Source organism: Macaca nemestrina, chromosome 12 (genome assembly GCF_043159975.1).
Source record: "Macaca nemestrina isolate mMacNem1 chromosome 12, mMacNem.hap1, whole genome shotgun sequence".
NCBI lineage: Eukaryota > Metazoa > Chordata > Mammalia > Primates > Cercopithecidae > Macaca > Macaca nemestrina.
In genome coordinates, this window is record NC_092136.1 from 13,521,515 (window position 1) to 13,548,971 (window position 27,457).

The 27,457-nt window shown below is 38.6% G+C and overlaps 2 protein-coding genes across 4 annotated transcripts in view; one reads left to right on the forward strand and one right to left on the reverse strand.

Moving 5' to 3' along the window:
• Positions 1-27,457, forward strand: part of LOC105464631 (membrane-spanning 4-domains subfamily A member 4A-like) — a 356,637-nt gene that overhangs the window by 86,001 nt on the left and 243,179 nt on the right. The window contains exon 2 of one of the 3 annotated variants that reach the window (XM_071074541.1): positions 2,747-2,823. The exons of the other annotated variants lie outside the window; for them this stretch is intronic. The gene's annotated coding sequence lies outside the window, so the exon portion shown is untranslated. The remainder of the gene's footprint in view (positions 1-2,746; positions 2,824-27,457) is intronic. 3 annotated transcript variants of the gene reach the window in all.
• On the reverse strand, positions 1,913-16,246 carry LOC105464620 (membrane-spanning 4-domains subfamily A member 12-like). Its single transcript, XM_011712651.3, has 7 exons — positions 16,162-16,246; positions 11,345-11,629; positions 8,053-8,190; positions 7,256-7,312; positions 5,477-5,593; positions 2,511-2,621; positions 1,913-2,329 (listed from the first exon to the last, which is right to left on the reverse strand). The coding sequence occupies exons 2-7, from the start codon at positions 11,621-11,623 to the stop codon at positions 2,237-2,239; spliced, it is 795 nt and encodes a 264-aa protein (XP_011710953.2). The 5' UTR covers positions 11,624-11,629; positions 16,162-16,246; the 3' UTR covers positions 1,913-2,236.

Here is a 27,457-nt window from a genome sequence, read left to right on the forward strand (position 1 = left end):
GCGAATAAGGCAATTTCTTCCAAATTTATTACAGGCTTACTGTAGAGAAACATTTCTGTTTGTTTTGGCATTACAAATGTCTGATTCTATCCAAGACTATAAGAATAGTGAGAATAATGGTTAGGGCAACTGTGCGGACCTGGGAGTCATGCTGCCTGGATTCAAATCCATGCTTCACCATTTGCTAGCTACGTATCTTAGGACAAGATTTTTAACCTGTCTGCCAAAGTTTTTTCATCTGAATAGGATCCTAATAGTAGTATCTGCCTCACAGGTGGTTGTTGTGAGCATTGAAACAGTGCTTGGAATGTGAGTGGTACAAAGAATGGGCTAAATATATGCTGTTATTATTACTATTATTAAAGCAAATTGAAAAATAGAATATATTTGATAGAAATTTAAAAAATGAACTTTGCTGGAAATGCTTCTGTTCCCTAAAGTAAGTTACTTTTATATTTGCTTATTTTACGTGTATAGATACGCAATATACCATCCTCCCCACATTTTGGGGGCGCCTTTTATTTTCCAGACCCTCAGACCAGGAAATCTATGTCTTCACTTTTGCTGAGCTGTTGAGCTTCATGGTGAAGGACACAGCATTTTTAATCACCCAAGTTTCTGAATAGCTGGGACCCAGGCAGGCCAAGGATGTTGAAATTATGTGACTCTCACCTGACATAATACACCTGCTTTCCCAGATGCAAAAATTCTATTCTTCTCATCTGCCTCTTCCCTGATTTTGATTTATCTGCCTAGTCTTTTTGTATTTATTTGTCTCCTCTTCTTTAATAATATTAAGATTTCAAAAAGGAACAATATTTTGCTATTTTCAAACCATATTTATATAACATTATCTCATTTTATTGTCACAACAGCTCCTGGAGAAAAGGCAGATTTCTCCATTTATGATCAATCTGTCTTTTTTCTTTATTGTTGCTTTTATTATTACTATTATTCCTTCCTTATCCAGTTTAGATTCCACAGTCCATCATTTAAATAGTATTTTTTACAGTGTCCTAAGCTTTCTTGCCCTTCTGCTATTTTGTCATCTCCTCTAGCAAAACCTTAACCCTGGATAAAATCAAATAGAGAGTTTCCTGGATCCATAGTTTGCCTGGATCTAGCAGCAGGACCTTGCAGGAGCAATTTGTTCATACTCTGAGTTTGTTACCACATCCTCAGGTGTGCCCTCCATACAGCTTGGCAATCCTATTTCTCTGACCACTTTATTCTCCAGTTCCATGACTTTTCCCATGTTACCATTCTGCTCAGTATTCTGACTCTACCTATGCCCCTACCTTGGGCATGACGTCACTACTGCTTTGACAGGGATGACATGAGCCATCACATCAGATCCTCACTGCCACTATTGCAAATCTGTGGGTATCTGTGATAATGATACCTTTCTATTTTGTAGAGAAACTGCCCTTCTTCATGACTTAGGTGATGTTATCCATCCGTGCTTTTGATTTCTTGAAACTTACACTGTCTTTCATCCCTTCTTTCTTACCTTGATTGTTCTAATTGGCTTATAAATGTGCCCACAATTCAAAAACAAAAAGCCAAACTCAAATGAAAACCCCTCAGTGCAGCAACCCTGTCCTACTGTTGTCCCATTGCAGGTTAGTTTAACGTACATGAAAATACTCTGTAAATAGCAAAATTTTGTAGATATTCAGGAGGCAAGATGTTTGATGATATTAGTGTATAGAATAATGTGACCTCCAACAAGGGCAATTGGACATTTGCTTTCTGAACAAAAAGACGAGGAGATGAGTTAGGGAACTCCAGTGACTGGACACCTAGAAAAATCATCATCAAAGAAGGTTTATCAATCTTCTTGGAGTATAGGTCAGATCTACTGCTCTACAACCAATATCAAATCAAAATCAATTTTTTAAACACACTGAAAAAGGCTTTTGTTTCTAATGACATTTTATTAAGGAAAAAGTAATATGAACAGAAACATTTCTAACTTTAAGAGAGTTGCGGAATCATTTTTCAGTCCTCCAATCCTTCACCTTTGCCAGCACGTAGTAGTGGTAATGTAGGAAGAGACAGTGAAGGGAGATAAAGCCGTCATTAGCGACCAACCTGAAAACAAATCTCAAACACAGTTCTTAAAGACTAGAAATCATTGTGGACAATAAAAGACATCTTCTTAAGAACTTTTTGCAAGCGATTTTTCCCCATGAGATTAGACTGATCCCCCTTTTTCTTTTAATGTCTAGGGACATTAGTTAGAGTAGTTGTTGCATCTGGGAGGCGCTGAAGAAGACGCTGGTGTCACAGGGTTGTTTTCATACATATTTGGAATAACCAGGACAGGCTGGAAAGAATGAATAAAAACCAGCAATAAGGTTACTACAATCCTATGCAATTTCTCCTGGTACCATCAGAGTGAAGGACAAAGAGCATTCTGGTAAGCCCATAGTAGGATTTAGCAGACACAAGTCTGTATTTCTCCAGGGCATCTTCAGATTATTTTACAAAGAAGAGACACAACTCACCATGTTGGTTATGGTGTCTGCTTGGTTGGCAAAATAAGCTGTGACACAAGCTGTGCAGACCTCCAAGAGGGAGAAGATCATCAGCATGGCCGAAATGCCTTGTCCAGAAAGCTGAAATCACAAATAGATAGTGAAATTTTGGCTAATCAGGAGGGCCTCACATGGGCTTCAAAAATTATTGACTCATCAAATGTGCTATTGCTTATACTCAACTTGCTCCATGCTTATTCTTCCAGTATCATCGAATGCTTGTTTCAGAGGAGTGTGAAGTTATTTTGAATTTTCTTTAAAATACCAGAAGTCTTTCCTTTTGGTAAGTAGGCTATTTTGTTTAGAAATATTAGAAAGAAGGTAGTTTTTTTTTCCTTCGTGACGGCCTCATTGCTTTTTTAATAAAAATGTTAAAAAAAAGTCAAGCAATATAGAAACCAATAGATCATTCAAAATGCCACTGCTTAGAAATAACCAAAACTAATGTTTGATGACTGTTATCCTAGCGCTCTGTGTACAGGGAAAAGGCAGAAGAATGGATATGTGGAAAGATGCCGTGAGAGAGGAAAAAACAGAGATCAAGAGAGAGGAGCATCATTCTGTAAGAATGGAATCATGTTATTTCAATTTTAAGTAAAAGTGTTAAGCTCACTTGAACTCTATACAGGCCTTCTACTTGATCAGATACAGTGTAGGTGAATTTTCCTTCATTCACACTTCTGTTTATTTGGGTCCCATTTGTCTTCCTTGCTTCCATTACAACATGAGCCCTAGCTGTTGTTTCATATCCATGTTTCTAAATGTGAACATATAGCTGTTGCAGGGAGAGATATAGCTTAGCTGGCCCTGAGCACAGTTCTTGCTAGTGAACATGGACTTCGCTTTTTCTGTCTTCTGAGAGCCTGCTAAATGCTTAGTACGGAGGCCTGCTCCTTGACTGGAGGTTTATTCCTGTGCATTTCTGCTCATTCCCTGCTGGTAGCAGGGTACCATGCAGGGTATGGGAAGGTGTTGCTCTTTCTTCTGTCTCCTGAGGTCCTGGGTACTACCCATGGTCTTGTACCATACAGGGTTTGCTTTATCCTTTCGCAGAATTGACTGCTCTCCACCCCAGCCTTCTCAGTTACAGACTCAAGAGTGTTAGTGAGACTTCTCAGTAATTTTTTTGGCTTCCCTTTTTTCCTTAGTTTTGTTTCTAGGGAAACAAGAGTGAGGTCTAAAAGCTGTGCTTTTTTTCAGCTACTTTGAGTAGCATCAGAATGATTCTTTTCTCTACTTGGATGCCGGTTTGAAAGCTGCTTTTTTGGATGATTTTTGTTCTTTTGTTTGGTATTTTGGAGGATGAATTTTGTTCTTGCTTTACTCTGCCTTATTTACCAAGAAGCTTTCTCATCTTTTTTTGCCTCCTGATATGGTTTGGCTCTGTGTCCCCACCCAAATCTCATCTTGTAGCTCCCATAATTCCTACTTGTTGTGGGAGGAACCTGGTGGGAGATGACTGAATTATGGGGGCGGGTCTTTCCCATGCTATTCTTGTGATAGTGAATGGGTCTCATGAGATCCGATGGTTTTAAAAAACAGGGGTTTCCCTGCACAAGCTCTATTTTTTTTGCCTGCCCCCATCCATATAAAACATGATTTGCTCCTCCTTGCCTTCTACCATGATTGTGAGGCCTCCCCAGCCGTATGGAACTCTAAGCTCATTAAACCCCTTTTTCTTCCCAGTCTTTGGTATTTCTTTATCAGCAGTGTGAAAACAACCGAATACACCTTCTTAAATAAGCTTTTCCTTACGCTGCAAACAGTGTTGTCTTTTGCAAGCACAAAAGTGATCATTCAAATTCCCGGCCTAAAACTCTTCTACGTTTTTAACAAAGGATTGTCTCAGAACTTGGTGGAAAAGGAGTGTGCCAGCAATTCCAACTATTGACACTTCAAAGAACATACTCTAGGGGACAGGCATCTGATGGGAGTGCTTAGACAACTTTCAGATTATACCAATGGTTGGAGTCAGGATTTCAGAACCCTTTAGTTGAGGAGCAGATGGCTTCATAAGCCTGCCACTCTGAGATCCAGTGGAACAGAATTACTTACACAGTACTGAGTGAACTGATAAGGGAAATGTTACTGTGTTTATTTTTTCAAAATATTGTGATATTGTCTTAATGTTAACATGTTCTAGATATACAAGGAAGTCATTCTGTGTCTTTCTTAAGATATAGTATCCCACAGTAATTTAATAAACTCTGCTTTTTGTAAACTGAAAAGCAAAAGCAAAACCAACCCCAACATAAAATAAAACAAAACCTATAAAACCACTCTTCTGTGGTTTTCCATTGCTCACAGAATGAAGACCAAACTTGTTAACATGGCCATTGAGGTAGGATGACAGCTTCCAGTCCAACCTCATTTTATACCATGTTTCTCCATTCCTTATAGATGATAAGCATTCCTGCCCTCGGGCCACCCATTTCCTCCTAAGGTCGGAGTCCATGCTTGGCTGTATAAGGCTGATGAATGTGTGATCCTGTTTTGAGCACATTCAGAGGCCTGTGCTTCATTTTTCGATTGCTTCATTCCTTGGGTTTCTCTGTAAAAATCGGATGTTCTTATCGCTGTCATTTACCTCTCACTTCATACTTTACTCTGAAGTTTAACAAAAAACACTCAATAGCTTAACTACCTTATTTATATAGAATTTCAAATGTTGGGAAAATAATTTTTGGACAATTTTAGAAGCCCTTCCCTATTGTTCGTGTGATTGACAGTGAGATGGGCCAATAAAGGATGTCCTTTAAGCCTCGGTCTATCTGTAGAGGTAACCCTTTCACTTTATTCTCTAGTCCTAGAGATCATATGACTAGGGGTGGGGCTAGAATAGAAAAAAGATTTTCACTAGAGCTGGTGTACCATATTAAGAGATAAAACATAGACCCACTTTACGGGACCAGGCTGGTGGATTATGGGATACTTACCAGAGCCCAATAGTTTGGGGGAAATACCCCACTGATGCACGTATCCACCACCAGCAGAATCACTCCAATGAAGGCAAAGATAGAACTAACAATGTTCATTCCCAGGCTGCCTTTCACCTAATGGAGATGGCAGGCAAAAATCAATTATATACAGGATCACTGAAGTTAAGTGAAATAAGAATCAATCAAATTTCATGGTTCTTAATTTTTGAACTTTCAAAACAAATTTTCAAGTTGAAATTATTCTGTTTTCTGCCCTTCTGGGTAATTACCATAAACATTATTCTGTATGCAGCCTAGATGTAGGGTACTTCTAAAAAGCTGTAGAAAAATGTAAATCATATAAAGCAGGCACTCATCTATTGTATTTTACTAAAAGTCTCATGCACAATAACAACTATATTTTCTTTATAAAAAATGAAAAAACTTCTAATGAGCATTTTTCTGTGGCAGACACTGTTAAATTATTTAAATTATCTCACTTAACTCTTACAGCTTTTGTATGAGGTGGTATGATAGCATCTGATTTTTATAGATGGCAAAGTATTTAGACACAACATGTTTGCTGAAAAATTTAGGAATTAATGAAAACCCTAAGTCTCTCTAGGGACTAAATATGCACCCCCAAATTTAGAAGGAGAAACTCTTCAAGCTTTTGTGGGCAGAGGTGTATGGGTGACTACAAATCTTTCCCCAGTTTCTACAATAGGATTTTAACATGCAGAAGAATAATTGTGAAAGCAGATCTGCAGCTGACTTGCTAGGGGTGGCGTAGTTGAGTTCTTTAGAATGTGCTTGTACTGCAGCATGCCTTAGAGCCTCCTGATGGTCTCTGAAAGCTCTTAGAAAAATTGTCTTAGGTAAGTGTCAGTGGCTGTCTCCTCTGAGAGGATGGAATCTATGCTTGGACAATCTCAATTAGAGGGAAGGATCCTTAAAGGATGCAGAGAAAGGGTGCTTTATTTTGTTTTTGTACTACAACAGGAGTGGTTAATCAGAATTAGGCTTATTTTATTTTGATTTAATTATTTTATTCTTGTTTTGTCTGGAAGAGCATGAACTACACAATCCTGTGTTCCTCTTTCCCCATTCTTCCCTCTTGTGCTGGATACATATAATTTTGACACTACCTCTGCTCTAGTTGACTCTAATTCTTGGTAAATCACTTTCTTTTTCCTGGTTCAATAGTAGACCGGGAAATTGCAATAGGTGGGGCGCTGTGACCAACAGAACTCAAGGTCCCATCTTACTGATCATTTTTATAAACTCTTCTTACGGAACAGGCTAGATTCATTTAATGGCAATTTAAAGAATTGTAAAACACACACCCAATCTTGAGTAAGAGTAGGAAAGATGCAAAAATATGAAAATAAAAATACAAGACAGAGCTGAGAAGTGGCAAATTAACAGTAGAGACTTGGTAACTGATGTGGCTAGTAGGTATTTCCTGGCTCCTAGATTCTCCTTTGGACTTCCCATAATAGAGTGTGACCTGACTGAACCAGGGAGCTTTCAGGTTAAAGCTTAAACGACCCTGATCTTTACTGCCTGTCACCCTTGTCAGTTCAAGAGTCAGGATGTGGAACTCTGCCATTTCTTAGTGGCAGACTGTGTGGACCACTCTCCTACCCGAGCGCTCAGACCATGAGGCAACCAATAGATTTTTTTTGGGAAAGGTGCTCTCTTTTGCATTTCCCAAATCCAGCTTTTCAATTTTCCTCCCCAATATGTTAAGCTAATCTTTAAAGGGGTTCAAAAAGCAGAAACAGTCTAACTTACCAGACAAGAGGAAAGCTCCTTGGATGCTGACACAGAGAGAGAGCCTGAGATAATGAACTGTGGAAATGGACAAATTTAGTTGAGAAATGGGTTAACTCGTTGTGCTTGGGAGTTTCTCTTTATACAAAAGGTTGGTCTATTTATGTTCATCTAGCTTCCTTCTCAAAATTTTCTCTTGCACTTCTAAATTTTCTGGGTAACTCTCAGGCATATATGTCCTTGACTTCTTTTTTATTGTTTTCTCCTAATTTCTGGCCCATGAGGAACTCATAATGTCTAAGCATTCCTTGTTCTGAGGCTTACGCTCCATCCCTTCTCATAATCAATTGCATTTTTTTAATTAAAAAAATTTTTTTGGAGATTGGGTCTCACTATATTGCTCAGGCTGGCCTCAATCTCTTGAACTCAAGCAATTCCCCGGCCTCAGCCTCCCAAGTAGCTGGGACTACAATCACATACCACTATGCCTGACTTACTTGCATATTTTTAATCATGTTTTCAATCACCTTTTTTTTTTTCTCTCTCTCCAACCAATACATACATTTCCATCTCAAATGTAGTAGGAAACCAAAACTTTGGCTTGCTGGTTATATGATTACATTTTAAAGAATGGAATAAGCTCCTATTTAAAATGGTAAACAAGTTCCCGATTTTTTTATGCTCATTCAGAGCTGTTAATTTTTCTAAATTCTTCAGCCCTCAGATGTAGGGCTTTATCAAGAAATGAGTTGTGAATTGGCTGGAGATATCAATACTTTATAAACCAAGAAGGAGTGGTGTTCTAGCAATCTACTCACAGAAAGGCCACCCCAGAATGGGTATCCACTAATAACAGCAGTAGAGGCAAAACCGAGTACTCTTCCATAAGGGAATACTGTTAGACACAAAATAATTCCAAAACCAAGGTGCATCAATCCAACCATGATCTGGATTACCTGAAAAAAGAAAACAACCATTTTAAAATTACTTCTTCACTTTCAGACATGTGAAACGTTACTGTCATTGCTGCCCCTGCTTATTGATTGTCAATTTTGCTGAGATCCATGGTTGTCATTCAGGCATGCATCTGAAGCAGGAGGTGGGCCATGAAGATTCTGGCATACACTAGAATAAGTGGAGTGCAGGGCCCTTAGTGAAGCACCTTGTTTTGAGGTATTTGGGGAGACTTATTGGGGTGGCCCAAGAAGAATTCTTCAGAAAGTACAGCTGCTTAATCATGTGTTAGCATCTCTGAGGGCCTCTAAAAGACTATTAGAAAAAAATACTTTAACTGTGATGTCAGTAGTTGCTTTTTCAGATGGATCAGTTCTCTGCTTGGGTCATCCCAGTTACAGGTAAAGGGATTGGTGAAGATAAAACCATTTATAAGGCATGAATTATGTGCTTAGTCATGTTCTGAACACTTTATATTTATTGTTTCATGTAGTCCTCCCCCAACTGGACTGAGTCCCAGAGACATAAAGAGATCAGGTATCCAAGGTCACACAATTCCTGAGGGGCAGATCTGGGAATTTACTGCAGCACATTGACTGCTGAGCCTGTCTGAACTATTCAGTACTGTCTTCTTCCCCCATGCTCAGCTCTGCTCTACCTCTTCCATGAAGTCCTCTTGATTACACCAAATTAATCTTTTTTCTTTCTTTCTAAATTCCTGTTGCATCTCATGACATAAAACACACCTTGTTATTTGATTTTGTATTCATTGATATTGTTCTCTTTTAAAAAGTTGCAGGTGTGCAATCATTTTCTTACCATTCTTCTTACCCATCATGTATTACTAAAAGTAAGGTATGCATCTTTTAGCTCCTTGTACCTCTTATTGAACCTTCCTTCATTGTAAATAAAGATAGATTTCTGAGGAATAGCCATTTCTAGATTGTTCCAAAAGTTGACTATAGATTTGTCATTTATTTTATCCCATGTTTACACCTTATCTATCCAGGAAGACTGCAAATACAAAGACTGCTGTATTTATTCAATAAAAAGCTACTGAACACAAGTAAATTGAATTAAAATAAAAAAACCCAGTTTTATAAACAATGCTAAAAGTTTCTTGAGACTTTGATAAAAACCGTGAACCTTTCTCCCTAAAAAATTATTCTTGCACCTCCATACACACACATACCATACTTTTGCATATAGTTTCAGAGGCATGATGGGCCTCCTTTAGCCTATCTCACTTAAAGAACTCCTGTATTAGACTTTATATTTGGTTTTTACAACTCTTCTTTAGAGCAGCAATTTAGCCATCTGGCCACAAACTTCCCATCCTCATCCTTGCTGTCACCTTGGTGAGGGACAGTTAGATCTGGATTTGTACTGGCCCTCATTTCTCCTCCTACAGCCCTGGCTGTACCATTTACTAATGAAAATTGCCTATAGGACACACTTAAAAATTTGGACATACAATTTGTCTGCATTTGTGGACACAGAAGCACTTTAAGGTCTGAGTTGACTGGTACAGGTGTGCCACGTCCTGCCACCTGTGGCCCCTGCACTGTCGTGATGCCTGGGGCCTGCTGATGGTATAGAAATAACAATCTTCAGAGAGAGGAAGTAGCTTCTGCCAACTGGAGCTTTAAACAAAACTTCATAGTCTTTTAAAGTATTTTTATCACACGCCTTTTTGGTGCCAGGCAGCGTGATTCAGTGGTTCGTCATCCACTTAGTCAAAGCCAAAGCCTTCCGCTCTGCAGGCCTCACCAGCTGTGGCCTCTGCCACTCCTCTGCCCTCCTGACAACTGCTCCCTCCCTCCCTCATTCTGTTCTATTTTATTGGCCTTCTCCCTGTTTTTCAAATACATCACAGATATTTTCATCTAAAGACTTTTACACTGGTTGTTTTCACTTTCCCTGATATCTGCAGGGCTCACTCCTAACTTCAGGTTTTTGCTCAAATGTCATGTTCTAAGGAAAGCCCATTCTGACCGCCTTGAAATTGCTGCCTCCTCACTGTCTGGTACTTTTTAGCCCTTTTACACTTCTTTGTTTTGTCCATATCATTCGACACCTTCTAATACACTAAGTACTTTACTTCCTTCTTATGTGTACAGTCTGATTTCCCCCACTAGGGCAAAAGTTCTGTAAAGGCAGAGATTGCACCTGCTTTGTACTCGGTGATATATTCCAAGCACCTATGTGGGGTTGGCTGTATGGGGGGTTTGTCCCATTGGCTTATTAGAAGTGGGGAATTTCCTCTATCTGGGAGGAGGAGGATCAGAAGGGCCACCTCCACAGCTTAGTAAATAGGCTGCTGCAAGAGAACTTAGGCTCATTTTTACTTCCCTAAAACATCACAACTTGAAATAGGTAGTAAGATGACTAGAAGATTTTCTGGCACATAATGAGCGTTCATTTACGGAATGCTCCAGCAGAGAATTTCAGGCTATTCACAGGGAGAGACTTAATATAATTTGGTGGAATTGTACTAGCGGGATGAATGACGTATTTGGAAAGCACAGCGAAGGGAGTAACAATTCTACCTAGGCAGGTGGAATTTTCTTACAAATAGGGCATTTTTGTTTTTACAGTGCCTACAGAAACAAGGTGGTCAGTTCAGAGTCTCCTTTGTAGAAATAAGGTGACAGTTACGCTGTAGCATCTCTAAGGATATTGGCGAGAGAGGCACAACAGATGGAACGTCCCCCAATTCTTTCACACTCAGCCTTTCCCAGACTGCCCATTTGTAGTTTCCTTTTCTGGAGGCAGCCATCAATGTTCATTTTTATGTAAATTCACCTTTATGCAAATACCTGACTTGTAACCAATCCGGAGACGGGATTGAGATTGTCCAAAAAGTCCTTTGAAGAAATGAGATCAAGCTAGATGTAGGAGAGTTTCCGTCATGTCAATATTACCAAATCCTCCAGCTAGGGAGGCTCCTCTGTCTCCTGTTATATTTTTGCTTGATCTAAAATGAAATGAACTCAAGGGAAAGTCTATAGGCAGACTAAATATTTCTGTCTAAAAGGGATAGTTTCAGAATAACATTCAAAACTTTTTAGCAATTGGATGATATTCTCTTCTCCTATAACTTATAAGAAGACCTTGCAAATGTGAATTTAAAATTCTAGTAGTAAATAGACTTACCCCTAGTACCTTTGCTTCTTCTTTAAAGTTTATTACTGCTCTTCCCACGCTTGGATTTATCATTTGTGTATTTCCTTGACCTGGTTGACTGACAGCAGAGGTTCCTGGAGATGTGATGAAGTAGGGCTGAGCACTCTGAGCACCCTGAGCTTGGTTTTCTAAGTTGATTGAACCCGGAGGCTGTTGAGATCCAGGAGCCGTAAAGCTGCTTGGTGGGTAGTAAGGGTTGGGTGTGGTTTCATATACTCCAGCATGGCTTGTTGGCTTGGATGACACCATGATGTCCTAAGTATCACAAAACATACCAAAGTGATACGTTTATCCAGAAAAGAAACTAAAGAAAATCTTACCAAATATCAAATGTCAATTATCTATGCAAATGGAGAGAGCAAGTGACAGATAATGGTCCATAACATCTGATAGAAACATGATTCTCATAAATCCCCAACCCCCAGGCCAAGGACTGGTACCCGTCCGTGGTCTGTTGGAAATCTGGCCACACTACATGAGGTAAGCAGCGGGCAAGCATTACTGCCTGTGCTCTGCCTCCTATCAGATCAGCATGGCATTGGATTCTCATAGCAGCGTGAACCCTGCTGTGAACTGCACATGCTGGGGATCTAGGTTGCATGCTCCTTATGAGACTCTAATGCCTGATGATCTGAGGTTGGAAGAGTTTCATCCCGAACCCATCTCTCATTAGAGAGATGCTATGCTGCTGATTGTGAAGATGGAGGAAGGCGTCCATGAACCAAGGAATGTGGGTCACCTCTAGAAGCTGGATGAAACAAGGAAACAGATTCTTCCTAGAGTCTCCAGGAAGGAACCTGACTCTGCTGACACCTTGACCTTAGTCTAGTGAGCTGGTATGGCACTTCTGACCTACACAACTGTCAGATAAAATAATATATTGTTTTAGGCCACTATGTTTGTGGTAGTTTGTTATATCAAGAAATAGAAAACTAATACAGGGGCCAAGTAATACAATACTTGTATGGCAAAGAGGGCAGTCCAAGATTGAAATTATTTGCCAGTAATTGGGAAACTAGATAGTTCACATATGCCCATTTAAGATGATTCTCCTGTTCTTTAGGAAAAATGCTCTTACTCATTTCTGTCCTTCTGAAAGCTTAGAGCATCTCAGGCCCCATGTAGCCAAGGGAAATTTTGTTGGAAATAAGCCAATACAACTGGATATGGACAACAATGACTATTAATTCTTGAAAAAAAATTATGACACTTAAAAAATTTGTCATTAGCCTTAGATTCCTTTTTTTGAGGTCTTCTCAAATAATTTTTCATGTACTTATGAGTATCAAGAAAGTTACAGTGATGAATGTCTCATTCTTGGTATGAAGTATGAATACTATGAATAACCTATTGGTACAGTGTTTCACTGGTATCTAACAGGGACACATATTCAGACCCTGTGCTCATGGAATCCAGAAATTTTAGGGTAGGAAAGACCCTTTCCATTTATCCTGTCTCATTCCCCTTCATTTACAGATGAGAAATTGAAGCTGAGTCAAGTTAAGTGACATGCTCAAGGTTACATAGAAAACGTGTGGCAGAGTTAGGACTTGAAAATGGGATTCTTGGCTGTTGGTTCAGAATCCCCCTCCACCCCCAGTCATCCATACAGCATCACTCTGGACATTTGCAGCTTGTTTTCCAGGCCAGCCTTGGTGACAGGGTATTGACTCTGCTCCTGCAACTGCCCAACAACAAAACTTCTGTCTTTGATGCCATAGAGAGGAGTTTATAAACCAGATTAACTTCTTAGTGACTGAGTAATTAAGTTAGTAAGGATTCTCTTTAGCAAGCTTTAGGCGAGGTGTGTAGAGAGCTAACCTTTATTAAAGACTTACTGTAGGCACAGTAGGGTCTGTATAGTGTCATGTTTAGGAAGATGAACTTGGGATCTAACCCCAACTTTGTGTCTTCGGCAAGTTCGTTAACCTCTCTTTGCCTTTGTTTTCTGTCTGTAAAATAGAGCTAAAAAGACTACCTTCCTTAGAGAGTCAGTTTGAGTATTAAAGAGTTATTCTGGGCAAAGTATGTAGGACTGTGCCTATTCCAACCACAGGGGTTGGCTCTGTTATCGCTATGTTAAGTGCATGAGATACATTATCTCTGTACCCTTTACAGAACCCCATGAGGTAGGTACTCTACTAATATCCCCATTTCACAATGAGAGGATTTAATCCAGAACCTGCACTCTTACTCTCCGATGCTAGATGCAACTGAAAATGGTTGAAAACTCAATGAAAAGGGAGAAAACACCTTTCTGAAATATCTGATGAAAAAGGGATTTTTTTTTTTTTTCCAAAATGGAAACACATCCGGCACTTTAGGAGGCCGAGGTGGGTTGATCACGAGGTCAGGAGATCGAGACCATCCTGGCTAACTGTGAAACTCCATCTCTACTAAAAATCCAAAAATAAATAAATAAATAAATAAAATTAGCCAGGCCTGGTGGTGGTCGCCTGTAGTTCAAGCTACTTGGGACGCTGAGGCAAGAGAATGGCATGAACCCGGGAGATGGAGCTTACAGTGAGCCGAGATAGTGCCACTGCACTCCACCCTGGGCGACAGAGAGAGACTCCGTCTAAAAAAAAAAAAAAAGAAGGAAACACATTTTAGCCCACAAAGGTTTATTTTAAACAAGGAAAAAGAAACAAGTCCATAGCTGTGACTCTTAGAGTAACACCACGTAACTCCCAATAGCATTTGAGAATGTGAGGTTATACATACTATGGATCTGGTTTCTATGGCCAAATATTACTCAAGCCCTCTTTTCCAATCTTCAGTCTGCTACTTCACTAAGTCTGGGGCTTTAAACAAGTTTCTTAATGAAATCCCTGTTAGTTCCTATGTCTCAACTGTAAAATGACAGAAGGTACCTAAAGAGGCTAGTCTAAAGATCAAGTTATCCTAATTTATGCAAAACTGTTGGAATAGTGCCTGGCACCTGGCAAGAGCTCAAAAAGGAAACTATTGTTTTATTACTAGGTCCCAAGGTATTCTATCTTGTTTAAGGCAGTGGATGTGGCCATAAGGAAATTTTATACAAGGAATTGAACAGGGTCAATATCAAGAGCAAGGATATAGGAGATGGGTACTCAGAGTACAGTAATTAGCCAGAACAAGAATTTTTTTGAGGTTTTAAAAAGCATACAGTTAAAGAATTGTCCACGTTTCTGCATGTATATGATTTCATTACATTCTCCTTTGCTGTTGATCATTGCTTTTTTTTTGTCTTGAGAAATTTTATGAGGAAAACTCAATACTTTTCATTTATTTATCCACAGTTTCTCCTTTCATATCTGCTATTTAGTTTCTGGACTAAGATCTATAAGTTTCATATAGAACCCAGATTATCATGGCTAGGCCTATACTTATTAGGACTAGTCTCAGAATACATTTTTACTGGGTCAAGTTCTGGTTTTATGAAAAGAATTAAAGACAGAGCCAGCCAATTCTGATTCTTTAATTATTCAATTGAAATGAAGACAATTCTGTAAATGATACATGAGAAGGGAAACTAATAAATAGACTCCTTTTATAGATTCCACCTATTGTCTTAGTGGGATTGTTCTCTTGACAATTAATAAAATATTTATCACCATTTGTCCTTCTTTTAAAATAAAAATTAGAACAACTGCAATTTTTAAGAACAAGGAACACATAAAAATATTGGAACTCTGATGAGATCAAAAGTACAAGACTAAAGCAATTAGAGAAAACCTCACCAATTTGCTCTGTGATTATATTATTTCAAATAAAATGGGAAAAATTTTACTTTTTTATAGTTTCTTTCTACCTCATTTTCATGCTAACTTCACTTTTGACAGAGTGAAGATGATTATTATTTTCAAGAGTACTTTATAGCATAAAGCAAAACATGAAACTGAATCATTTCCGCAAAATCACCCAGTACATCCACAGATATACACTTTTATCACCTTTCCCAAAATGCTAACCTGGTGAAAATGAATGTTTTTTCCCCACCTATTTTAATTTTAATTGTTTTCTTGTCAGAAAGAAACACCTTAATTAAAATGTGTTATAAAACCAAGGGCTCCAGTATTTCTTCTGTGTTCTGTGTTGTCCTGTGGTAGCCACATAATCATGAAGCACCCAGTGGGGCATGGCCTCGTCCTTTTTGGTCTATGTTCATGGAATGGCATACAGTTAAACCTACTATTCACTATTCACCTTTCTTGGCATTAGTTTTTTATTTATTTGTTTGTTTGTTTGTTTGTTTGTTTGGACAGAGTTTCACTCTTGTCACCCAGGCTGGAGTGTAATGGAGCGATCTCAGCTCACTGCAACCTCCGCCTCCCAGGTTCATGTGATTCTGTCTCAGCCTCCTGAGTAGCTGGGATTACAGGCACCTGCCACTACGCCCAGCTGATTTTTGTATTTTTAGTGGAGATGGGGTTTCACCATGTTGGCCAGGCTGGTCTCGAACTCCTGACCTCAGGTGATCCTCCTGCCTCGGCCTCCCAAAGTGTTGGGATTACAGGTGTGAGCCACCATGCCCGGCCAGCATTAGCCTTTTTTTTTTCTTTTTGGAGTCCGTTTTATCTCTTGTATAGCAATCAACTTACTTTTTCATTCTTCTTCTGTTTCGTTTCTTTCTTGTTTCATTCATGGTTTTATTTTTCCTCATTTTTCAACTGGCCTCAACATAGAGTCAAGAACTTGTCTTCATCCCTCCAATCTAGAGAATAGAACCCACACAGGTAGACCAGCCCCACTTTGTGCCCATTGATTTGGAGGAGAGATAAGCAAGGACGTTTCAATGGACTTACTTGTTCCTTTGGCACCTCGGTTTCCTCTTTCTCTGCTCCAATCTGTGTGCCAGTATCAGGTATTTACCTGGATTTTATAGGCAACTTTTACTTCCGTGCTTCAAACCAATTTGTCTTGTATCTTTTTGTAGTTCCAAAGTCCTTTTATGGTTGTTTCTTTTTACCTTAAGTGATGTAGATGCAATTGTAAAGTTTGGAATATGCTGTGCTTTCATGTCTTCCTCTAATTTTTACCGGGAAGCCTATTCTGACCCTCCCAAACACTTTAGTATTTACTTTCTCCAGCTTTCTGATACTTAATCATTGCAATATCATACTGCATTTTAATGCCTTTTAAATTAGATGGACAAAATTGGAAAATGCAGATAATAAAAAAAGGAGAGAAAAAGCACTCAATCTCACCACGCAGACATAATTGATGATAGCATTTGCATTTTGATTTGTAAACTTTCGTAGGCATATACATGTATTTTATACATATATAATTTAGTAAAATTAAGTTAGGATCATAATGTATGTGTACTTTATAACCTGCTTTTTAACTTAACTTAATGTCCTATAAGTAGCTTTTCATGTCAATAAACATATTTATTGTAATTTTTTTTTTTTTTTTTTTTTGGAGATGGAGTCTCGCTCTGTCGCCCAGGCCGGAGTGCAGTGGTGCGATCCCGGCTCACTGCAATCTCTGCCTCCCGGGTTCAAGCAATTCCCCTGCCTCAGCCTCCCGAGTAGCTGGGACTACGGGCATGTGTCACCACGTTGGGCTAATTTTTGTATTTTTAGTAGAGATGGGGTTTCACCATGTTAGCCAGGATTGTCTCGATCTCCTGACCTCGTGATCTGCCCACCTCGGCCTCCCAAAGTGCTGGGATTACAGGTGTGAGCCACCGCGCCCGGACTATTTATTGTAATTCTTAATAGTGGCATGCTGTTTTATTTTTTGGAAGTGTCCTATCACATTCCAGTTACTTATTTTGTGTTGTATCTCAGGTACAAATGAGTACCTTGAGACCAGAGATCCTTGGGGCAGGGGCTGATATCTATCCCCACCTCCAACTCCATGTATGGCAGTGTCTCACACATGGCTCATTAAATATATGTTAAAAGAGTTAGTGGCATGATTGCAGATTCTTTTTTCTTTTTTCTTTCTTTTTTTGTGTATTATTGAGGGTTTTCTTTCTCTTGTGGGTTTACATTTTTATATATTTTTCTAAAATAGAAAAAAGATGCTGAAGATTTATTAATGTTATGAACTTAAGAAAATGACATTTTCGTGGCCGGGCGCAGTGGCTCAAGCCTGTAATCCCAGCACTTTGGGAGGCCGAGACGGGCGGATCACGAGGTCAGGAGATCGAGACCATCCTGGCTAACCCGGTGAAACCCTGTCTCTACTAAAAATACAAAAAACTAGCCGGGCGAGGTGGCGGGCACCTGTAGTCCCAGCTACTCGGGAGGCTAAGGCAGGAGAATGGCGTAAACCCGGGAGGCGGAGCTTGCAGTGAGCTGAGATCCGGCCACTGCACTCCAGCCTGGGCGACAGAGCGAGACTCCGTCTCAAAAAAAAAAAAAAAAAAACCAAAAAAAAACCCAAAAGAAAATGACATTTTCAGGCAATAATATTGCTGAAAGGCTTGAAGGTAATTGAAGGAGAAAGAACTCAGCATTGTTTTTGAAAGCCCACAGAATTACGATTACTGTCTGGAAAGGTGTAACATGATCAACCTCAATAATGTTATCCGGGCAGCAGGAAGAGAAAGTTGAAAATAAATCATGTCAGGCCAGGCACAGTGACTCAGGCCTGTAATCCCAGCACTTCGGGAGGCCGAGGCAGGTGGATCACTTGAGGTCAGGAATTGGAGACCAGCCTGGCCAATATGGTGAAACCCTGTCTCTACTAACATACAAAAATTAGCTGAGCGTGGTGGCACACGCCTGTAATCTCAGCTACTCGGGAGGCTGAGGCAGGAGAATCACTGGAACCTGGGAGGCGGATGTTAGAGTGAGCCGAGATTGCACCACAGCACTCCAGCCTGGGTGACAGAGCAAGACTCCCTCTTTAAAAAAAAAAAAAAAAGAAAAGAAATAGTGTTTTTTAAACCTAGAATCCCCTTCCTTCTCCTGTTGGCCTTTCAGACCCACCTCATGCAGTAAATCTTGGTAAGACTTCTGCACTGTTCTCTTCTCTAATCATGTGGTTAGTGCCATTAACAGTGTGATTCTTCCATGTTGTATTCTGATTTGTGATTTCTTCAAACATGCTCTAACTTCTAAGGGCAGGAGTTACAGCACCATTTTATAATCTCTTTTGTATCCCTAGCTTAGGAAAATGCTCCTAAAACTGAATGCTTTACAAACTGTCTGTGGAGAAAGGCCATTTTTTCCATTAAAAATTTCAATTTATTGTGGACCAACACATTTGTAAAATACAATAAAAATAAACAACTAGGAAAATAAAATAGACAACAATTCAAGCCCAGCATTTCCATGAGAATCTGTAGGCATAAAATTGTTTTAATAAATGTAACCTCAACATGGGAAAACAGAAAAAAATTACAAATCTGACAACGATCCACAACTATTATAATCACTATGACACATAGCTTTTGGCTCTTCCAAAATTGTAGCTAAACAAAAATTACAAAAGAAATAATGATTTCCTGCATTAAAATTCCATAATACACACTTGGAATAAACATTGTGTACATTACTATGTAAATTTCCACTATTTAAATAAACTTACTTCTTGCTTATTAATTTGTTTAATCTAACTTGGATTGATGGCAGTGCTACTTGCAGAGGATAATGCATTTTTAAACTGTTTCTATGTTCTGTTTTAACAATACCCCTAGTAGACAAATCAGTCTCACAGAGGTATGTTGATAGAAACAGAAGAAATTTTGGAATAATTTCAGAAGCACATAATTTTTGTTTGTTTGTGTTTTTGAGACAGAGTCTCACTTTGTCACCCAAGCTGGAGTGCAGTGGCATGATCTTGGCTCACTGCAACCTCTGCCTCCTGGGTTCAAGTGATTCTCATACCTCAGCCTCCTAAGTAGCTGGAATCACAAGTGTGTGCCACCAGGCCCAGCTAATTTTTGTATTTTTAGTAGAGATGGGGTTTCACCATGTTGGCCAGGCTGGTCTCGAACTTCTGACCTCAAGTGATCCACCCACCTTGGCCTCCCGAAGTGCTAGGATTACAGGCGTGAGCCACAGCACCTGGCCGGAAACACAGAATATTTATTTAAAATTCTTATGTATAACAAAACAAGTGATATCATATTTTCAAAATACATATTCAATCCATTGGTGGTCACTGCCAACAATTTATCCTATCTATAATTTTTTTCCTTTTGATCAAAAAATGGATTTTGAGATAATGTGATATATATTTTTTTGTGTCTGGCTGATTTCACCTATTGATCCATTTGTCTGTTCTTTCACCAGTACCATACTGTCTTCGTTACTGTAAGTCTTGAAGTTGGGTAGTGTCAGTCCTCCAACTTGGTTCTTCTGATAACATTTTTGCTACAAATTTTCAAATATACAGATATAGAGAACAAAATGTTGGTTAGCAGGAGTGGCTGGCGGAGGAAATGGGAGATGTAGATGAGAGGATACAAAGTAGCAGATATGTAGGACGAACAAGTCTAGAGATCTAAAGTACACTGTGAGGACGGTAAGTAATAAAATTGTAACGCATATGGGATTCGTGGGAAATGAGTAGATTTTGCTTCTCTTGCCACAAAAACAAAAACCAAAAAATGAGTAACTAAGTGAGATGATGGGTTTGTTAATTTGCTTCACTACAGAGGCTTTTTGCTGTCTATATGTCTCTCATAACATCATATTGTGTATTTACATATATACAATAAAATTTATGAAAAAGAAAAAAAATGCATTCTAGAAAGATTAATTTTCAATTTTTGGACCTCTTCTGAATTTTATATTCCTTTTAATGGAATATAAAATTCATACAGTGATTGGTAATAACTTATTGCAGATGTGGAATATCAGAATCATCAACTACTTTCTTGCTAGGTGTTAAATGTTCTTTTTCTAAGCTTTTAATGTTTGTTTTTGCCCTTTAATCTTACCTGCCACTGTAAAACATGTTGCAGTTTTTCTTTGCAAAGAGGTATTATAATCATTAAATTATTAAAGATATACAAATAAGTGATTGTGGTCATAGGCACATCTTTGAAAAGTTGAGATCAAACATGCTTTTTGTCTTGATGAAACACAAACAGTTCACTACCTATTTCAGATATTTTCAGCAGAGCTTTCCCAGTGGAATAATCGGTTATAAAGAATGTTTAAATTTTCTCAATTTTTAAATATATTTTCTTGAGTTAGAGTTGACAAACCAACCTTAGCATATTACATGTTGTAATGTGGTCCTATAGAGCATGACCAGTATGAAGCTCACACCACTTACAACTTGTTGTATAAGCTGCATGCATAATGGTCTATACCTTGTTCAGTGAGACGGAAGTCACTACATGCTACTACATACTACTCTCCATACTCAGTCTCAGCCAAAAGGCCAAGAAGCGATGCATGCTTTATTCTCATTTTCTGTATTTATGTTTTCATGAAATGGCAAGGAAGGAAGGAAGGGAGGGAGGGAGGGAAGGAAAGGAAGGAAAGGAAGGAAGGAAAAGGAAGGAAGGAAGGGATTCCAGCATTGGTCTGTGGTTGACGGTTTGGGTAACACCAACCTGTCAACCGTTATGACTCCATGTTTGCCAGACAGGCTCTATCTGGCAGCTAGAGGTACAAGGAGTCAGGTTTAGTCTTCTGGGAAGGGGAATGGTGAGAGCTAGGTCACTCAGGCTGAAAGGGTCAGTAAAGGAACCGAGGCCCAGTGGTATAAACAGGGTCAGAATAAAGATAGGAAGAGGAGAGTTAGCATGCTTAGGGCTCCTAGAAAATGTGTACAAATAAATTCTAAACCTCAGTCACTGGTCGGTAAAGAATGGTGGTATATTCAGTATCAGGTTAGGATTGATTTAGACATAATATCATGTGCCATTTAATGGATACTGTTTGGCTTTGCATAAACTTTATTTAATTCTTCCAACAATGCCATAATAGATTTAACTGCTGTTTTACACACAGGAAACTAAGTCGTAGCATGGTGAGCAATATGATTAAGGTCATGTAGTTAGAAAGTGGTAGAGTCTGTCCAGGTGTGTCTGAGTCCAAACTCTTTACTTTTTCTACTAAAGCAGGGCACCTTCAGTGACTGGGAGCCTGACTGAGTCTCTAGGTAAACTTGAGTCAATCAGGAAGAGTGGAGTGAGAGGGAGGCAGAGTGCGCTCATGAATTAATGCCTGGGACTTCCACAGCATGGCTCTTCACAAGGCTTGAAACTCCACATTTGTGCAGCATCTGAGCTTCAGTAGTGGCCTCAAGTGGCAAGTGTGGTACGGTACAGAGGAACAATTGTGACGATGGTGATGGATTTTACCACCAGGTGTCCTCCATGGTTAATCTTTGCTTAAAAAAAAATTCTTGCTTGTTTTGAACAGTTATTCTTTTATTCTCCTTTTTCTGATATAACAAGAAGTTGACTCAGAACCTTGGAAGGGCAAGAAAACATATCTCTCTGCTTCTCCCCTAACACTGTGCAACCTCAGAAAATGACAAGTGGTTGGAAATCTTACAATAATACTTGTACCGTATGCCCCCTTGGGTCAAGTATTTTGAATCTAGAGAAAGTATTTATCCACTAAAGACCTTGAATTTCACTAATTAGGGATTACTTGGTTCTGTGACTCTGATTTAAATTAGAAAGCTATAAAAGAACAGAGCACATTTTGAAATTCACCAAATACTTACTGAGGGCCAGCTCTGTGCCAGGCACTATTCTAGGCTCTAATAAATGAATATGGTACAAAATGCTTATCACATTCCTAGCTTCTGTATCCTTTTTTAAAAAAAATTATTATTATTATTATTATACTTTAAGTTCTAAGATACATGTGCATAACATGCAGGTTTGTTACATATGTATACTTGTGCCATGTTGGTGTGCTGCACCCATCAACTTGTCAGCCCCCTTCTGTATCCTTTAGGTACTCTGCTTAGTACTATTCTACCTGCAAGTTTCAACTGGGTGTACAAGCCAGATTTCGTAAGAATAGACTGCTATCATCAGAGTCTTCCAAGTTCATGGATGAACTAAAGATCTGGCATAAATTTAGGGTGGAAGGGTAAAGGCTACAGACATTGTTAGATTCTTATATCTTGTTCATGTTAGGGTTTAGGGTGTCTCTAAAATATTAATGTCTTTAATTTCACAGGTGAGAATCCATTTCTAATAATGCTATGTCATAAGCTACTTTTATTTTAAAAAACTGGACATGTATTATTCTAATTAGAAAAGGATCTGATATCAATACCACTGATTGCCTCTGAAGAATGGATTTGGTGATTAGAGTGTCAGTTAATCATCACCATTCCCAATTAAAGTGGAAGCAACATAGGTTTCTACTATAGCTTAATGCAACTGAAAAGCAATCAATACTGCACCATCTACATTGAAGTATGTGAACTGCAGATATTGTAACACTAGTCCTTACCCTCAGATATTCAGATTCAATGGACCTCAAACGGGATCCAGAATTCTGCTTTTTAACATTCGTGACCAATTAAAGGAAGACCTCCCTCTGTGTTTTCAGAATCACTGGATTATTCTGGTAGAAGAACTATAGGAAGCTAGAAGAAAATGAAAGGTTGTAGCTAAGCCAACCACATACCCATTCAATGGGCTACTCAAAAACAAAAAGTAATAAACTATTGATACAGGAACTGAAGTATCTGAAGGGCATTGTGTTAAGTGAAAAAAAGGTGACCTGAAAAGATTACATTCTCTATGAGTCCATCTATAGAATATTCTTAAGATGATAGAGTATATGATGATGAACAGACCAGTGGTTGCCAGGGATTAGGCATGGGGTTGGACTGTAAAGGGGTGACACAAGGGAGTTTCTTTTTGGTGATGGAAACGATCTACATCCTCAAGTGTTTGGGGATGGTGGAGCTGTTCTAAAATCCAATTATGGTGGTGGTTACATAAATCTCTACATTTGATGAATAAACTATATATACACACACAAAGCATAGTGAGTGCGTTCAAAAACTAGTGACATTCAAATAAGTTCTGAGGTTCAGTTAGTGGTGTTATATAAATGTCAGTTTCCTGGTTTAGGCAGTTATACTATGGTTATATCCAAGGTGCACACGAGGGAAGCTGGCAGATACCTAGGAGCTCCTTGTAGTATTTTAGCAACTTGTATGTGAATGTAAAATTATTTCAAAATAAAAAGTAAAAAAAAAAAAAAAAGAAATCGACAATAACAAGCCTATGTTGAAGTGCCAATGTAGTAAGGATTAAAGATAGTGTCTAAAAAGACAAACGGGGAAGGTAAAACCCATGGAGGTTAAGAATATGATAGAATCTACAGACACCCTAGGTTCAGAAGCCTGTTCTCTGTCTTCCTAGTTGTGACCTCAGGCAAATTAGTTAACCTCTCTGTGCTTTAGTCAACTTGTCTTTGAATTTGAGAAATAACAGTATCTATGCCAAAGGGTTATTGTGAAGCTGAGATATGTGTACAGAACACTTTTATTAATGTTTGATACATAGGAGGACTCCAAAACATGTCATTGTTTTGTCATCTCTATGGAGAAAGAATCATCAAGACTTAGGTTAAAGTCAATGTGGGGACCAGAGGCAAGTGCAGGATCCTGGAGGAGAGGACAGAATCGTCACAGGTAGACTTGGTGCAGGTAGCTGTTTGGAGAAGGAGAGTCGCCTTTTGTGTGGAATACACAAATGGGCTCACCTGTTGGCTTTTGGGGACAGGGTATTAGCAACTTATAGAAAAGAGAATTAACTAAAAATAGTGAACTGCAGTACCTCCTCCTTCTCAACACATTTGAACCAAGAGAATAAAAACTGAAGTGCTTAGAGCTGATCTCTCGAATATTGACAAATGAAAAATTGGATATATTCATGGTGTACAACACGCTGTTTCGATATATGTACACCTTGTGGAATGATTGCATCCAGCTAATTAACACATCCATCACCACACATACTTACCATTTGAAGGAAAGTAAAGTTGTGTAGAAGATAAAGCACGTATTTACTTTTATTCTAATTTGAGCGCTTTACAGAGGTGGTGCTGCTAATGGAAATTGTGTTGATGATTTCACTAAGTTCTTAAAGAACAAAGTCTAACATAGTTACTCAAAGAGAATTGAATGAGCAGGGACTGGGGATGCTGAGGTGAGTAAAAATGGTTATTACCTTCAAGAAACTTATTTCCTAATGACTGAGTCAGACCCAGTGAAATACACAGTTATTATGAAATCCAGTCAGGCCATGAGAGAAAGATTTACAGTGGTTGGTGAGGAAAGGCTTTGCAAAAGAAGTCATCCTTGAACCTGCCTTTGAGCAAGTCTTTCTCTGAGTTGGGAGGGTCTGTGGGGTCTCTGGGGCTAAGAAGCAATCTTTGGTTTAAAAGTAGCAGCATGATAATTTAATTTTGGCCAATACAGGGGGCTAACTGTGGTCTCGTCATACTCACTCATAGACTCTTCCTCAGATCTGGAAATTCCCATGCATTGGAAAGGGTGAGAGTCCTGATCCCTTATTTAATGGTCCCCTTTCATGGTATCCCCTGGAGTTGAGAGGATAGGGTGAAGAAATGGAGTTCCTCCATCCTCGTATTAGGGAACAGAGGGGAGGGTGTTTGGGGAACGCAGGACTGGCCAGCCCTGATCTCCATCATCAGATGCACATCCTGTTCACTTCCTCTTCCCGTCACGAGTTTCTGCTTTCTGGAGTAAAAGGTGAAGGAGGTGCAGTCTGGGCCTTGCCCCTTGGGGGCCAAGTTTGCTCCTCCCTGATCCTTCTCTGATTTTACTGGAAACCTGCAAACACACCTTAGCTTTTGCATTATGAATGGAAGGTCCTGTTGGTGGGTACTGTCATAAAATGTTTTTGTTTTTCAGAAAGCAAAGCAAAAGATCTGTAAACAGTGACGTTTGCCAAGTGTTAGAAGGTAGAATATTTCAGAATGAAGTGCCATCATCTAAGCGTGACGAACATAGAGCTAAAAAAGAAGCTGCCTCTTAGAGATGTTCTATTCTGGGCCTCTGCTTTTCATCCGAGAGGATATTCAAATCTAAACTATTTTATTAATATTATTCTTTAAATATCTCTGCCGGAATTTCCATCAAAAGTCAGTCATATATCTGAGTAGTTCATTGAATCTATTATGTAATTGTTGTTAAGAAGTGCCATTATTTTACATAGCACCAAGAAAGAAAATTCAGCCATTTAACCTATGACACTGTAAGATCTCAAAGATGTTCAACAGTGGAAAAAGTAAAGAATTAATGTAATATGTTATGTCTTTAGATAAAAGATAGAGAGATTTTCCTTTTTAGTCCTAAGACGGTAGGAGAAATAATGAAAATTGTATAATTAGGCTGAAGTTTGAATTCCATTTCCTCTATTGTGTGACCTTGGGAAGTGACATTTCTTTAAACTCTATTTCTTCCTCTATAAAATGGGTTTATACCCGTCTTTGTTGGGTTGAGGTGAGGAATAAATGATTTACTGGATGTAATGCTTCTACCCTAATCCCTGTCCCATGGTGTACATTTAAAAGAAAATTAGTTTTCCTTCTCCTTACTTTAAAGCAATATAGTTCTCGTATTAATTTAAGTCAAGTTCCTCCTGTTTCAGTCCTCTAAAGCATAGGCATAGTTCTAAATTGAGATGTCTCATAAAGAAGAGTCTTAGTAGAAGAGCATTGCTCTTTCTTGCCATCTCTGTCTCCTTACTTTGTCCTCCTTTCTTTCTTGCTGGTTGAAATGTAGACTTCAATGATTAATTCCCTGTATTGCTTTGCACATAGACACAAACATTCCATGCTTATTGAACAGTCAGATATGATCACTAAAAGAAGCAATTCTCATTTTCACCTATTGTGGAAAGTGCCTTCTTCCTAGATAATGCTACAGAATGTTGTTAAATATTGCCTCTCCAATTTTTCTAAGATTTTAATCATACCCTCTTTAACTCATTGGATCTCTTCTGTCACCAACTGCCTTGTTTATTAAATTATCTCCTCAAAAGGATTCTTTCAATTCATTTTTTTCAGTTTAAAACTTTTGGGCATCAAAGGATACTATAAATAAAATGCAAATACAACCCACAGACGGGAAGAAATATTTGCAAATCATATATCTGATAAGGATTTAGTATTTAGAATGCAGAAAGAAAGCTTGCAACTCAACAATAAAAAGATAATCCAATTAAAATTTGGCAAAGGATTTGCATACATATTTCTGCAAAGAAAATACACACATGGCCAATCAGTATGTACATGACAGGCATCTGAAAATATGTTCAGTGTCATTAGACACTAGCGAAATGCAGATCACCACAATAAGATACTACTTCACATTCGCAAAGACAGCTATCATCAAAAAGAAAGTAACAAGTGTTGGTGGGGATTTAAGAGAATTAGAGTCCTTATAATTTGCTGGTGGGGACATAAAATGGTGTGGTTACTTTGAAAAACTGTTTTGCATTTCCTCAAAAAGCTAAGTATAAAGTTGCCATATGACCTAGCAAGTCGACTATTAGGTATATACCCAAGAGAACTGAACATATATGCTCACACAGAAACTTATGTACAAATGTTCGTAGCCATAATAACCAAACAGTGGGAACAACTCAAATGTCTATTAACTGATGAATGGATAAAGAAAATGTGGTATATGCATACACTGAAACATTATTCATTCATCAAAAATAATGAAGTACATGCCACGACATGGATGAACCTTGAAAACATCATGTTAAGTACAAAAATCCAGATAGAAAAGGCCATATATATGTGTTACTCCATTTGCATGAAATGTCCAGAATAGACAAATTCATAGAAATGGAAAGTAGATTAGTGGTTGCCAGAGACTGGGAGAAGGAGAAAATGGGGAGTGACTGCTAATGAGTCTAGGTTTCATTTGGGGGTGGCGAAAATATTCTAGCATTATATAGTGGTGATGGTTGTACAACTTCCTAATATATTTTAAAACAAAGAGGTAATTTCTCAAATTTTATGAATACCTAATAGTTGTACATGTTTATGGCATATATATGATATTTTAATCCAAGCATACAATGTGTAATGGTTAAATCTGGGTAATTAGGATATCCATCATCTTAAATAGTTATCATTTCTTTATGTTGGGAATGTTCCAAATCTA